At 66.4% G+C, this 12,566-nt stretch overlaps 1 protein-coding gene across 1 annotated transcript; it reads right to left on the bottom strand.

The window, feature by feature from the left end:
• Positions 1-5,000: 5,000 nt before the first annotated feature.
• Positions 5,001-9,031, bottom strand: WNT10B (Wnt family member 10B). The gene is made up of 4 exons (XM_073318552.2): positions 8,909-9,031; positions 7,183-7,445; positions 5,859-6,220; positions 5,001-5,447 (listed from the first exon to the last, which is right to left on the bottom strand). Exons 1-4 carry the CDS (start codon positions 8,947-8,949, stop codon positions 5,001-5,003), a joined length of 1,113 nt encoding a protein of 370 aa, XP_073174653.1. The 5' UTR covers positions 8,950-9,031.
• Between the last annotated feature and the right edge of the window lie 3,535 nt (positions 9,032-12,566).

Genomic DNA, 12,566 nt, shown 5'->3' on the forward strand with positions numbered 1-12,566 from the left:
TGTGCACGCACCCCGCGATCTCGCGAGAGCTGTCGCCTAGCCCTGGGGAGAGGGGGGGCAGCAAACCTCGCGAGATCAGCCACCCATCCCCATGGCAACCGCTGCAGCAGCGCAGGGGGGTGCTGCACGAGTGGGGGAGGGGAAGTGCATGGGGGGGCCGAGCATTGTGGGCCTTGTGCGTGCCTGGGGGCGCTGGGTGGGGCTGCGCCCCGGGGGGTGGAGCGGGGGGGTCACAGCAGCGTGGGAGTGGGGCGCGGGGGGGCTGGAGCGTGAATAGGGAGGCTGAGATTCATGACGGCCAGGTGCCACCGGGCGTGTGCGCGGGGGGGCCGCGGTGCATTAGCGGGGTGACGTACACGGGGGGGGGCCGCGGTGCATTAGCTGGGGTGACGTGCACGGGGGGGCCGCGGTGCATTAGCTGGGGTGACGTGCACGGGGGGCCGTGGTGCATTCGCAGGGGCGTGCACGGGGGGGCCCGTGGTGCATTAGCTGGGGTGACGTGCACGGGGGGCCGTGGTGCACTAGCGGGGGTGACGTGCACGGGGGGGCCCGTGGTGCATTAGCAGGGGAGATGTGCACGGGGGGCCGTGGTGCATTCGCAGGGGCGTGCACGGGGGGGGCCGTGGTGCATTAGCAGGGGAGATGTGCACGGGGGGGGCCGTGGTGCACTAGCGGGGGTGACGTGCACGGGGGGCCGTGGTGCACTAGCGGGGGTGATGTGCACGGGGGGCCGTGGTGCATTAGCGGGGGTGATGTGCACGGGGGGGCCGTGGTGCATTAGCAGGGGAGACGTGCACGGGGGGGGCCGTGGTGCACTAGCGGGGGTGACGTGCACGGGGGGGCCCGTGGTGCATTAGCTGGGGTGACGTGCACGGGGGGCCGTGGTGCATTAGCAGGGGAGATGTGCACGGGGGGGGCCGTGGTGCATTAGCTGGGGTGACGTGCACGGGGGGCCGTGGTGCATTAGCAGGGGAGATGTGCACGGGGGGCCGTGGTGCATTAGCTGGGGTGACGTGCACGGGGGGCCGTGGTGCATTAGCTGGGGTGACGTGCACGGGGGGCCGTGGTGCACTAGCGGGGGTGACGTGCACGGGGGGGCCCGTGGTGCATTAGCAGGGGAGATGTGCACGGGGGGCCGTGGTGCATTCGCAGGGGCGTGCACGGGGGGGCCCGTGGTGCATTAGCAGGGGAGATGTGCACGGGGGGGGGCCGTGGTGCATTAGCTGGGGTGACGTGCATGGGGGGACCGTGGTGCATTAGCAGGGGTGACGTGCATGGGGGGACCGTGGTGCATTCGCAGGGCCGTGCACGGGGGGGCCCGTGGTGCATTAGCAGGGGTGACGTGCACGGGGGGGGCCGTGGTGCACTAGCGGGGGTGATGTGCACGGGGGGCCGTGGTGCACTAGCGGGGGTGATGTGCACGGGGGGGCCGTGGTGCATTAGCGGGGGTGATGTGCACGGGGGGGCCGTGGTGCATTAGCGGGGGTGATGTGCACGGGGGGCCGTGGTGCACTAGCGGGGGTGATGTGCACGGGGGGCCGTGGTGCATTAGCGGGGGTGACGTGGACAGGGGGCCGTGGTGCACTAGCGGGGGTGATGTGCACGGGGGGGCCGTGGTGCACTAGCGGGGGGGCCGTGCATGGGGGGGCCGTGGTGCATTAGCAGGGGTGATATGCACGGGGGGCCCTGGTGCATTAGCGGGGGTGACGTGCACGGGGGGGCGGGGGCGTGCACGGGGGGGCCGTGGTGCATTACCGGGCTTCCCCCAGCCAGCTTCCCCCTCCACCCCCCTGAGGATGGGGCTGGGAGCCAGGACTCCTGGGTTCTATCCTGGCTCTGCCATGGGCGGATCTACTGCATCTCAGTGGGAGCTGGGTAAATCTCCCCTGTTCGGCGGCCTGGCCCTGCGCCCCGCTGGGATTTGGGTGGTGGGGAGCTGCCTGTGCCGCTCTTCTCCAGCAGGTGGCGCACTGCGCCTTGCAGTGAGGACCCACGTGGTAGGAGGGAGTTGAACATGAACTTAGCCCTGGGAGCTGGGCCTGTCCACACCTGCCCCGTGGGCAGCTGGGCTGAGCACCCCCCGGCCGGGCGCCAGGATTCTTTCAGTGCAGGTGGGTACACTTCAACCGCAGCCCGGGAGTCGGGGCTCCCGGGTTCCCTCCTCCCCAAGGCACGAGGGCACTGCACACAGAGCCCCCCTGTGCCCCCCATTGCACACAGAGCCCCCCCTGCACACAGAGCCCCCCCGCGCCCCCTCACTGCTCATGGTACGCACACCGAGAGACACAGCAGCCCCGCACTCTGTACAATCCCCCGCCCGCTGTGGCTGGAGGCTGGGCTGGCTGCGGGGCAGGCTGAGGGCAGGGCAGGGCCTGTGTGTTTGCAGCGTGAGTCAGAGCCTGCGGCTCTCAGGGAGCCTCCCACCTCAGCTGTTAGCAGAGCAGGATGCTGGCAAGCGGGGCCTCCCCAGGGTAGGCGCAGCCCCACCCGCCACATTGAAGCCCTTCAGCCCTGCCCTGGGGGGGTAGCAGGGAGGGGAGCATGGGAAGACGCCCTGGCAGCATGGGCCGAGCCCCCCGAACCTCACTGCACGTGGGGATCCAGCCCCATGTTGGGGCGTGGGTGCGGGGAGGCTGTTCCCAGCCTCTCTGGGCTTCCACATTCAGTGATCCGCTGGTCCCATAGCCAACGCTGTCTCCCACACCCTCCTGCCCGACTTACGTGCCCCCGGAATCCCAGCACACTTTCTACTGGGGTCTCATTGAGGGCCCCTGGCTCGGTGTCCTGGATCCCAGGATGACCCATCTAGCCTGGTCCCCATCACCCACGGCTGCAGAGGAAATGCACGAACCCCATGGTGGCCAGCCCTGGAATGAGCGGCCCAGGGGGGAGGCCCCTGCCCCGTCAGGTTGGGGCTGCTTCATTCCCCAGGAGGGAGGGCGCCTGACCCCGCCCAGCTCTCCTCCCCTCTGATGCCCTGTGGCTGAGAGTCCCACAGGCCAACCGCCTGCTATTCAAAGGGCATTCAGCTGAGTCGGGTTTACACTGCTGCCCTTCAGTCCTGCCAAAGGCCCCCGGGGGGGACAGGAGGGTGTGCAGGGTTTCCCCTTCAGAAGCAATGCCCCACTCTGGTCTTGGGGGTGGCGCAGTACGGGGCAGGGGACCTCATGCAGTTTGAAATGTGGGGGGCGGGGTGGTGTGTGGCAGGTCAGGGGGCAGAGTGATGCACTCTCCCCGGCTAGTATCTACGCAGCCTCTGGCTGATTTTGGGCCTGCAGCTGCAAGCGCTCCCTGGGAAAGTTCACCCTCACCCCAGGGTTGTAGGGGAGGGTGTCTCTGCTCTAGTGGGGTCCTGGCACACAAAATCCACTGGGGCAGAGAGGAGTGTGTGTCCCATGAGCTGCTAGGTCTCGCAGTGCCACCCTGTGTGCAATGGCCACCCCCACATGGCAGCAAAGTCATTCCCTGGGGCCCTGGAGCCAGGGCCGCCTGCGGGCACAACCCAGGAGGGATTTCCAGAGCAAGCAGCTTGGGCCATGGAGAGAGACAGGCAGAGGTGCAAATAACACACACACACATCACACCGAGCCCAACTGCACCCACTGCCTTCCTCTCCCACTCCCCTGCGATGGGACACTCGCTCCTCAGCCTTAAACGCAGGCCTCGTGGGATGAAGAATTGTCCTGTCCTCCACATGAGCGACTAGACCCCACTCCCCTCCCAGAACCGGGGATAGAACCCAGGAGTCCTGGCTCCCAGCTCCCCCACCCCCGCACTGGACCCCGCTCCCCATCCAGAACCAGGGATAGAACCCAGGAGTCCTGGCTCCCAGCTCCCCCACCCCCGCACTGGACCCCACTCCCCATCCAGAACCAGGGATAGAACCTAGGAGTCTTGGCTCCCAGCTCCCCCACCCCCGCACTGGACCCCACTCCCCATCCAGAACCAGGGATAGAACCCAGGAGTCCCAGCCCCCGGCCCCTCTAATCCCTCTTTCTCCCAGTTTCCATTTAACAAATGTTTAACCATCCTATTTGCTGCCCCAGGGCTTCCTGCCCCACCCCAAGGAAAGGGTCCGTGCGAGGAGCCCTGCACCCATGCCAGCCCCTGCAGCCGTGAGGGGCACAGCAGCAGAGGGGACCCCGAGGCCTGAGCAGGCCCCGCCCGGCAAGCCTCCAGCACAGGAAGGAGTTTCCGGTGGCTCTGTGCAGCGCCGGACACTGGACCCCGGTGCCAGTGAATTCACCACAGTCACTCTCCAGGCAGGTGCTTTTACTGACAGGAACCGGCTGTAGCTGCTAAACTAGCCAAGCGGGGCAGCCGCTTGCCGTGGGAGTCAGGTACAGGTGTGAAAACAGCCAGTGACACCCGGAGCGCACAGTCCGGGTAACGCTGAGCGCTAACTGGGCTCCTGAACCCCTGAGGTCTGTGCCCTAGAGCAATAAATTAACCCTGCGGCGTCCCCCACACCGGCCCCCTGCTGATACCCACCTCCAGCCCCCAATGCCCCCGCTGCCCGGAGCATCCCAATGCCCCGAACCTGATATCCCACTGCGACCCCCGACCCCCCACTGCTCTGCCCCGACCCCCCACTGCCCCCGGAGCATCCCCCAGCCCCCCGTGCTCCTCCCATACTCCCACTCCATCCCCCTGACTCCCACTGCTCCTCCCCGACCCCATACTCCTACTGCGTCCTCCCTGACCCCTACTGCTCCACCCCCCGACCCCCACTGCCCGCAGCATCCCCCAACCTCCCCGCTGACCCGCTCCCCCCACCCCCTGCGCTGCCCCCTGGCATCCCCATAACACCCCCCCCCCCGACTCCCCGCCGCTGCTCCCCTGCAGCCTTTAAAGCATTCGCAAAATTTGCTTAGCTCGCCCCCCCCCCGCCTGTTCCAGTCCCACAGAGCCCCAGGGGCTCAGGCTTTCCACCGCCTCTCTCCGGCCGCGGAGCCGCTCCCGGGGGAGCCCCTTCGGGGCGCGCGGGGGGCCGGCCCCCCTCACTTGCAGACGCTGAGCCAGGCGCCGAGCCGGCACTCCTCGCAGCGCACGGCGCAGCACCACTGGAAGCGGCAGCGGCAGCGTTCGCCGCGGGTCTGGCGCAGGAGGTTGTGGCCCCGCCCGCAGCAGAGGCTGGCGCAGCCGTCGGCGCGGGGGCTGCTGCGGTTGCAGGCGCGGCCGTGGGTGCCGGGCGAGCCGAGGGCCGGGTCGCGCTCGCAGAAGTCGGGCGAGGGCTCGAAGTAGACCAGCTGGCGGGCCAGGCGGCGCGGGCCGAAGGCGCCGCTGTTGCGGTTGCGGGCGCTGATGAAGGCGGCCCGCTGCAGCCGCTCCCGCAGCACCGCGCCCACCAGCCGGAACTCGGGCGCCGCCGGCCAGCAGGTGCGGAACTGGCAGCTGCCCGACGGGCCGTGGCACTTGCACTTGCGCTTCATGTTCTCCGCCACCACCTGCGCCGGGGGGAGACGGGGGAGCCGGGTGAGCCGGCGGAACTCCCTGCCGCAGGACCGGGCGGCAGCCGCGCAGCGGCCGCAGCCGTGGGGCCTGCCGCTGCTCATCACCGGCGGCTGCCGGGGGCTCGGGACGAAGCCCCCCGCCGAGACCGGCACCCTTCCTGCTCACGCCTGGCCTGAGGCATCAGCCCTGGGCCTCCCAGTGAGCAGCCGCGACCCTGCCCCCTAGGGCCCCCCAGCCCCTATCCCCACCCTGGCCCCCGTTGGCACCCTACTTATCTCCCCACCCTGCCCCCTAACACCCCTTGCCCGCTGTCCCCCTCCCCCAGTGCCCCTGCCCCCTCTGTGCCCCTCCCCCATGCCCCGCAGGTAGTGTGCCCCTCCCGCACCATGCCCCTCCCCCCATACCTGTCTGCCCACCCAGTTGTTGTGGACCCTCATCCGGGCCTGGATGTCACGTGGCGCCTCCCGAGGGTCCAGGAAGTCCCGGGAGAAGCGCTCCCCGAAGCCGATGTCGGGTCCGCAGCCGCCCCACTGCCAGGTGTCCTGCGGGCTGGGCTCGCCCAGGAGCGAGGCCAGCTGAGGGGGGAGGCCCTTGCCCCGGGACAGCGCCTGCAGCTGGCTCAGCTTCAGCTGGCGCTTCTCCGGGCCGCCGCGCTCCCGCCAGGAGCAGCCGCAGCCCTGCAGCTTGCCCAGGCTACAGGCCGTGGCCACCGAGTGCATCACGCCGGCCGCCAGCAGGGAGAAGGCGAAGGCGCTTTCCCGGAAGCCTGAGGAGCACAGGGGGAGGGGGTGAGCTGGGGACCATGCTGGGCCCCTCCCAGGAGACGAGGAGGAACCCGGGCACCCTCCCCCCTGCAGAAGTGCAGCTGGCTCTGGGGTGGAGCATGAGGCAGCCCGGTCGGCGAGGAGGAACAGAGTATCCAGCTGAAACTGGCCGGGCGAGGGGAGGGGGAACAGGGTCAGTGGGGTCAGATTTCCGCCAGAACTCCTGGGTTCTTTCCGAACACACCCAGGATCCTTGCTGCCCCCTGCAGTCAGCTCAGCTCCCCCCAGCTCCGCCGGTGCCCCTCACTCCTGACCCGCAGCTCCGGCTAACCCAGCCCTGCCCCCCTCAGCCCCGACCCACAGCTCCCTGCACTCCCTCTTCTGATTCACAGAAACCACTCCCCTGGTTGAACTGGGCTGAGACCAGCTGCATTCGCTTCACTTGTGACCGAAGTGGGTGTTTGAAGGCAGGTCTCCAGAGCCCACCACCTCATTGCCTCCACTCGTGCGCCTCAGAGCTTCCCACCCAGCCACACTGCCCTGCTCCATGCGCATGAACGGGCCTGAGGGGCCGGGTTACCCCCTCCCCCGTGGGGCCCTGGAAGCGCTGTCTGTGCCCAGCCCCGCAGCCATGCACCCCAATCCCGCCCCGTCCCCCCAGTCTGGGACCTTGGGGCGTCTCTGCCGGAGCAGCCCCCTTGGCGCCAGCGGGGCCTTGGGCTGAGCCCCACAGAACTCCCCGCGCCCTGGGAGCTGGCTGCCCCGGCAGGATCGGGCAGGCCGCGGCGGGCTCCGGCTCCCTCGCTTTGATCCTGGGTTCGTTCTTCGCTCCTCCCCCTCGATGCAGGGGCCAAGGCAACCTCGGAGGCCGCTCCAGGCTGCGGGGAGCAGGGAGGGGGTGGCCCCAACGCGCCCTGCAAGCTGCACTGGGGCGGGGCGGGGCTCCCCCTGCTCCGGCCCTCACCTCTCTTGAGGATGGCGCTGTCCTGCAGCACCTGGCCCGCCCGCTCCAGGCTGGAACAGTTCCAGCGCTGGTCCCGCAGCTGATGCTGACACTCCTGGATGGCGACCTGGATGCCCTGCAGGGCCGAGGCGGCCGCGTCGGGGCTGCGCACGCACAGCCCCATCTGGCGCTTGCTGAGCCCCGGCAGGGTCAGGCACACCGTGTTGGGGGTCAGGTCAGGGCCGCTCGGCAGCTTCAGCCCCAGAATGTCGTTACCCAGGGCCCTGGAAGGGAAGCAAAGCGCATGAGAAGAGTGGAGGGGAGAGAACCCAGGAGTCCTGGCTCCCAGGCCCCTGCTCTGACCACTAGACCCCACTCCCCTCCCAGAGCCAGGGAAAGATCCCAGGAGTCCTGGCTCCCAGCCCCCCCCGCTCTGACCACTAGACCCCACTCCCCTCCCAGAGCCAGGGAGAGAACCCAGGAGTCCTGGCTCCCAGCCCCCCTTGCTCTAACCCTCTGGACCCCTCTCCCCTCCCAGAGCCAGGGAGAGAACCCAGGAGTCCAATGTGCCATGCACACTCAGCTGGACCCATGGGCAGCCTGCGTCACACGTGTGTGCAAGGCGTGTAAACCCAGGACCCTCCCCCCACCCCCGCAGGAGCTCTGCACCTGGCCCCGTTGGCAGGGGAAATTCCCCCCTCACATACACACCCCGCCCTGGAACCAGATTAAAGGGGTTTGAGGATTAGGTGCGTCACCCTCCGGCTCGGCACCCACTCTGGGGGGAGGGCGGGTGTTCCCGTGATGATGCGAGAGCCCCCTGCCCCCCAGGTCTAGAACAGGGGTTTCCATGGCAATGGAGGGAGGGGCCCGTATAACCTGGGTGGCCGTGGAGACAAATATCTGGATGCTGAAGGGGAAATAGCGAAGCTTCCTACTATGGGGAGGGAACATAACCCCCCCCCGTGACCCCCCAAGAGACCCCGTAACCCTCAGGCGATCCACCCCCACAAACCGCCTGAACTCCCCATGAGACCCAGCCCCCCATAACCCTGCACAAGATCCAGTCAGTGGCCTCCTGGCTCCCAGCCCCACCCCCTTCTTCTAACCACTAGACCCCACTGTCTGCCCAGAGCTGAGTGAGAACCCAGGAGTCCTAGCTCCCAGCCCCCTGCTCTACCCACTAGCCCCCATTCCCTGCCCAGAACCAGGGTAGAACCCAGGAGACCCTGGCTCCCAGCCCAGCCCCCACTCTATCCACTAGACCCCACTGCCCACCCAGAGCTGAGTGAGAACCCAGGATCCTGGCTCCCAGACCCCTGCTCTACCCACTAGCCCCCAATCCCTGCCCAGAACCAGGGTAGAACCCAGGAGTCCTGGCTCCCAGCCCAGCCCCCATTCTATCCACTAGACCCCACTGCCCGCCCAGCCCCAGCGAGAACCCAGGAGTCCTGGCTCCCAGCCCCCTGCTCTACCCACTAGCCCCCACTTCCTGCCCAGAACCAGGGTAGAACCCAGGAGTCCTGGCTCCCAGCCCACCCCCAACTCTATCCACTAGACCCCGCTCCCCGCCGGGACCAAGGGTAGAACCCAGGAGTCCGGGCGCCCGCCCCTGGCACAGGTGGCCCCGCGGGCAGAGGGTGCGGGGTGTGGAGAGGGGGACTGGCTGAGACGCGGCGGGGGCCGGCACGCCGGACCCAGCCTCCCAGCCAGGGACCCTGCTGCCCCCACGCCCGGCCCCACTTACCGGCTCCAGAGGAAGAGGGCGAGGAGGGGGGCGAGCCCCATGCTGCTCTGTCGGGCCGGGCGGCGCCTCCTCCCTCATGTCCCGGCCCAGGGAGGGGCGGGGGGGTCGTCTCCTGCTCCAGACAGCTGCGGGCTGGGGACTGGAAGGGGCCGGGGGTCGTTAGTGTGGGGAAGATGTCCCAGCCCCCCCCCCGTTCCCCGCAACATCCTTCATCCCCGGAGTCTCAACCCCTTAAAGGTAGTGAAACTGAGGCAGGACATGGGGAGCCCCGGCCCCGCCCTCCCCAAAGAGCCCCCTGGGGATTGCCCCGGCCCAGCCTCCCTACAGGGACAGGGGATCCCCCGGAAAGCCCTGGGGCAAACCCAGCGTGGCCCCCCGCAGCACAGAGAGCCCCTGGTTCCCTCAGCCCCCTCCCTCCTTCCTCGTTCACACACCGGTCAGTCTGTCCGTCTGTCCCCGCAGCCCCAGCCCCCAGACCGAGCAATGCCTGGGGGAGCCCAGATGGACGACCCCCCCCAGCCCACCAGGCGGTCGGTCGCGCACCCTGAGGTGCCCTGCTCTGGGCGGGGGGAGGGCGGGGGAGGCCCCGCGCTGCACCGGGCGGGGCTGGGAATGCGCTGGTCCCCTCCCTCTCCCTGGGCAGCGGGAGCCTGGACCGCATCTGCCGAGCTGGGCGGGTCCCTGCATCCTCCTCACTCCCACCCTGCCCCTGGGGCCAGGCTGCAGGGCCCCCACCCGGGCGGGGATCCCAAGGGCCAGAGCAGGCAACCCGCTGCAGGGGCAGCGCCCCCCCCCCCATCTGAGGAAAGACGCTTACAACGACCCTGGTCAGACCCAGACTGGGCTAAGCCCATCGGTCCCGGCCCCCTCCCCCAAGCGTCCTTCGTGAAACTGCAGTGAAAACCCCCCTGGTCCCTGGGTCTCTCCAGCCGCGGGGGCACCTGGGCATCACCCCAGCACACAGGCATAGGCAGGAGTCCTGGTGCCCAGTCCCCCTGCTCTAACCCACTAGATCTCACTTCCCTCCCAGAGCCAGGGAGAGAACCCAGGAGTCCTGGCGCCCAGGCCCCTGCTCTGACCACTAGACTTCACTCCCCTCCCAGAGCCAGGGAAAGATCCCAGGAGTCCTGGCTCCCAGCCCCCCCTGCTCTGACCACTAGACCCCACTCCCCTCCCAGAGCCAGGGATAGAACCCAGGAGTCCTGGCTCCCAGCCCCTGCTCTAATGGTATATATGAGGGCATAAGCCCCAAGAGGGAGGTGAGAGGGACAGCTGGGTCACTGGCAGGAAAGGAAGGGCTGATGCTAGGTCTGAGGGGGATCCGGAGAGCCTGAGATGGACTTGCTGCCCTGGGGGATGAGGCGGGGGGGGTCCCACTCCTGGAGCTGGCCGAGCCCTGGGGTCTGCTGAAGGGACCCATCCTGACTGGGCCACGCATGAGCCATTGGGCACCTCCCTGGCAAGTGCACTGATCAGACTGCCTCAACCCTGCCCCCACCCTTCTATGCATGGGAAAATCCCTCCTGGAAACACGGGCCACTGGAAACACCCCCCACAGCCATATTGTCCACCCCTTGCACCCACAGTATACACACACTGCACCCCCTCACTGCCCCACACCTCCCCAGTGTGTATTGTAAACACACTGCACACACGCAGTCCAGCATTCCACTTCACTGCACCCACATTGTACACACTGCACACTGTACTCCTCACACTGCGCACACACAGCCTGTCACCGCACCCAGTCAGCCCACATTGTACACTGCACTGTACCCACACTGTACACACACTGCATCCCCTCACTGCACCACTCCTCCCCAGTTCGTATTGCATACACACGCACAGACACAGTCCAGCACTCCACCGCACTGCACCCACACTGTACACACACTGCATCCCGTCACTGCACCACTCCTCCCCAGTTCGTATTGCATACACACTGCACAGACACAGTCCAGCACTCCACCGCACTGCACCCACACTGTACACACACTGCATCCCCTCACTGCACCACTCCTCCCCAGTTCGTATTGCATACACACGCACAGACACAGTCCAGCACTCCACCGCACTGCACCCACACTGTACACACACTGCATCCCCTCACTGCACCACTCCTCCCCAGTTCGTATTGCATACACACTGCACAGACACAGTCCAGCACTCCACCGCACTGCACCCACACTGTACACACACTGCATCTCCTCACTGCACCACTCCTCCCCAGTTCGTATTGCATACACACGCACAGACACAGTCCAGCACTCCACCGCACTGCACCCACACTGTACACACACTGCATCCCCTCACTGCACCACTCCTCCCCAGTTCGTATTGCATACACACTGCACAGACACAGTCCAGCACTCCACCGCACTGCGCCCACACTGTACACACACTGCATCCCCTCACTGCACCACTCCTCCCCAGTTCGTATTGCATACACACTGCACAGACACAGTCCAGCACTCCACCGCACTGCACCCACACTGTACACACACTGCATCCCCTCACTGCACTACTCCTCCCCAGTTCGTATTGCATACACACTGCACAGACACAGTCCAGCACTCCACCGCACTGCACCCACACTGTACACACACTGCGCACCCTGCACTGCACACCTCCTGCTCCACACATCCCACACACTGCACACAGTCCTCTTCATGCCTCCCTCTGATCCCAGCTCTCTCCTCTTCTGCTTTCCTGACACTCGCTTTTGTTCACCAGAACTCCAAGGCTTCCCTCAGTGGTTTGCTCTTTCCTTTTCCCCATTCACTCCTTCACCGCTGCACTCACCTCCTGGCTCACATGCTACCTAATTTACCTAATCTGTCAATTTCCATACACCCCCTCTCTCTATCCATCCATCCATCCATCCCCACTATGTCTGTCTGTCCCTTACACACCCCCTATCTATCCATCCATCCATCCCCACACACCCCCTCTGTCTGTCTGTCCCCCACACTCCCTATCTATCCATCCATCCCCACATACCCCCTCTGTCTGTCTGTCCCCTACACCCCCTATCCATCCATCCATCCATCCATCCATCCATCCCCATACACCCCCTCTGTCTGTCTATCCCCCACACTCCCTATCCATCCATCCATCCATCCCCACACACCCCCTCTGTCTGTCTGTCCCCCACACTCCCTATCTATCCATCCATCCCCACATACCCCCTCTGTCTGTCTGTCCCCTACACCCCCTATCCATCCATCCATCCATCCCCATACACCCCCTCTGTCTGTCTGTCCCCCACACTCCCTATCTATCCATCCATCCCCACATACCCGCTCTGTCTGTCTGTCCCCTACACTCCCTATCTATCCATCCATCCATCCCCATACACCCCCTCTGTCTGTCTGTCCCCCACACTCTCTATCCATCCATCCCCATACACCCCCTCTGTCTGTCTATCCCCTCTACCCCCATCCATCCATCCATCCCCACATACCCACTATGTCTGTCTGTCCCTTACACACCCTATCCATCCATCCATCCATCCCCATACACCCCCTCTGTCTGTCTAGCCCCTACACCCCCTATCCATCCATCCATCCATCCATCCATCCCCATACACCCCCTCTGTCTGTCTGTCCCCTACACTCCCTATCCATCCATCCATCCATCCCCATACACCCCCTCTGTC

The sequence above is a fragment of the Lepidochelys kempii genome, chromosome 20, assembly GCF_965140285.1.
Source record: "Lepidochelys kempii isolate rLepKem1 chromosome 20, rLepKem1.hap1, whole genome shotgun sequence".
In the NCBI taxonomy this organism is placed as follows: Eukaryota; Metazoa; Chordata; order Testudines; family Cheloniidae; genus Lepidochelys; species Lepidochelys kempii.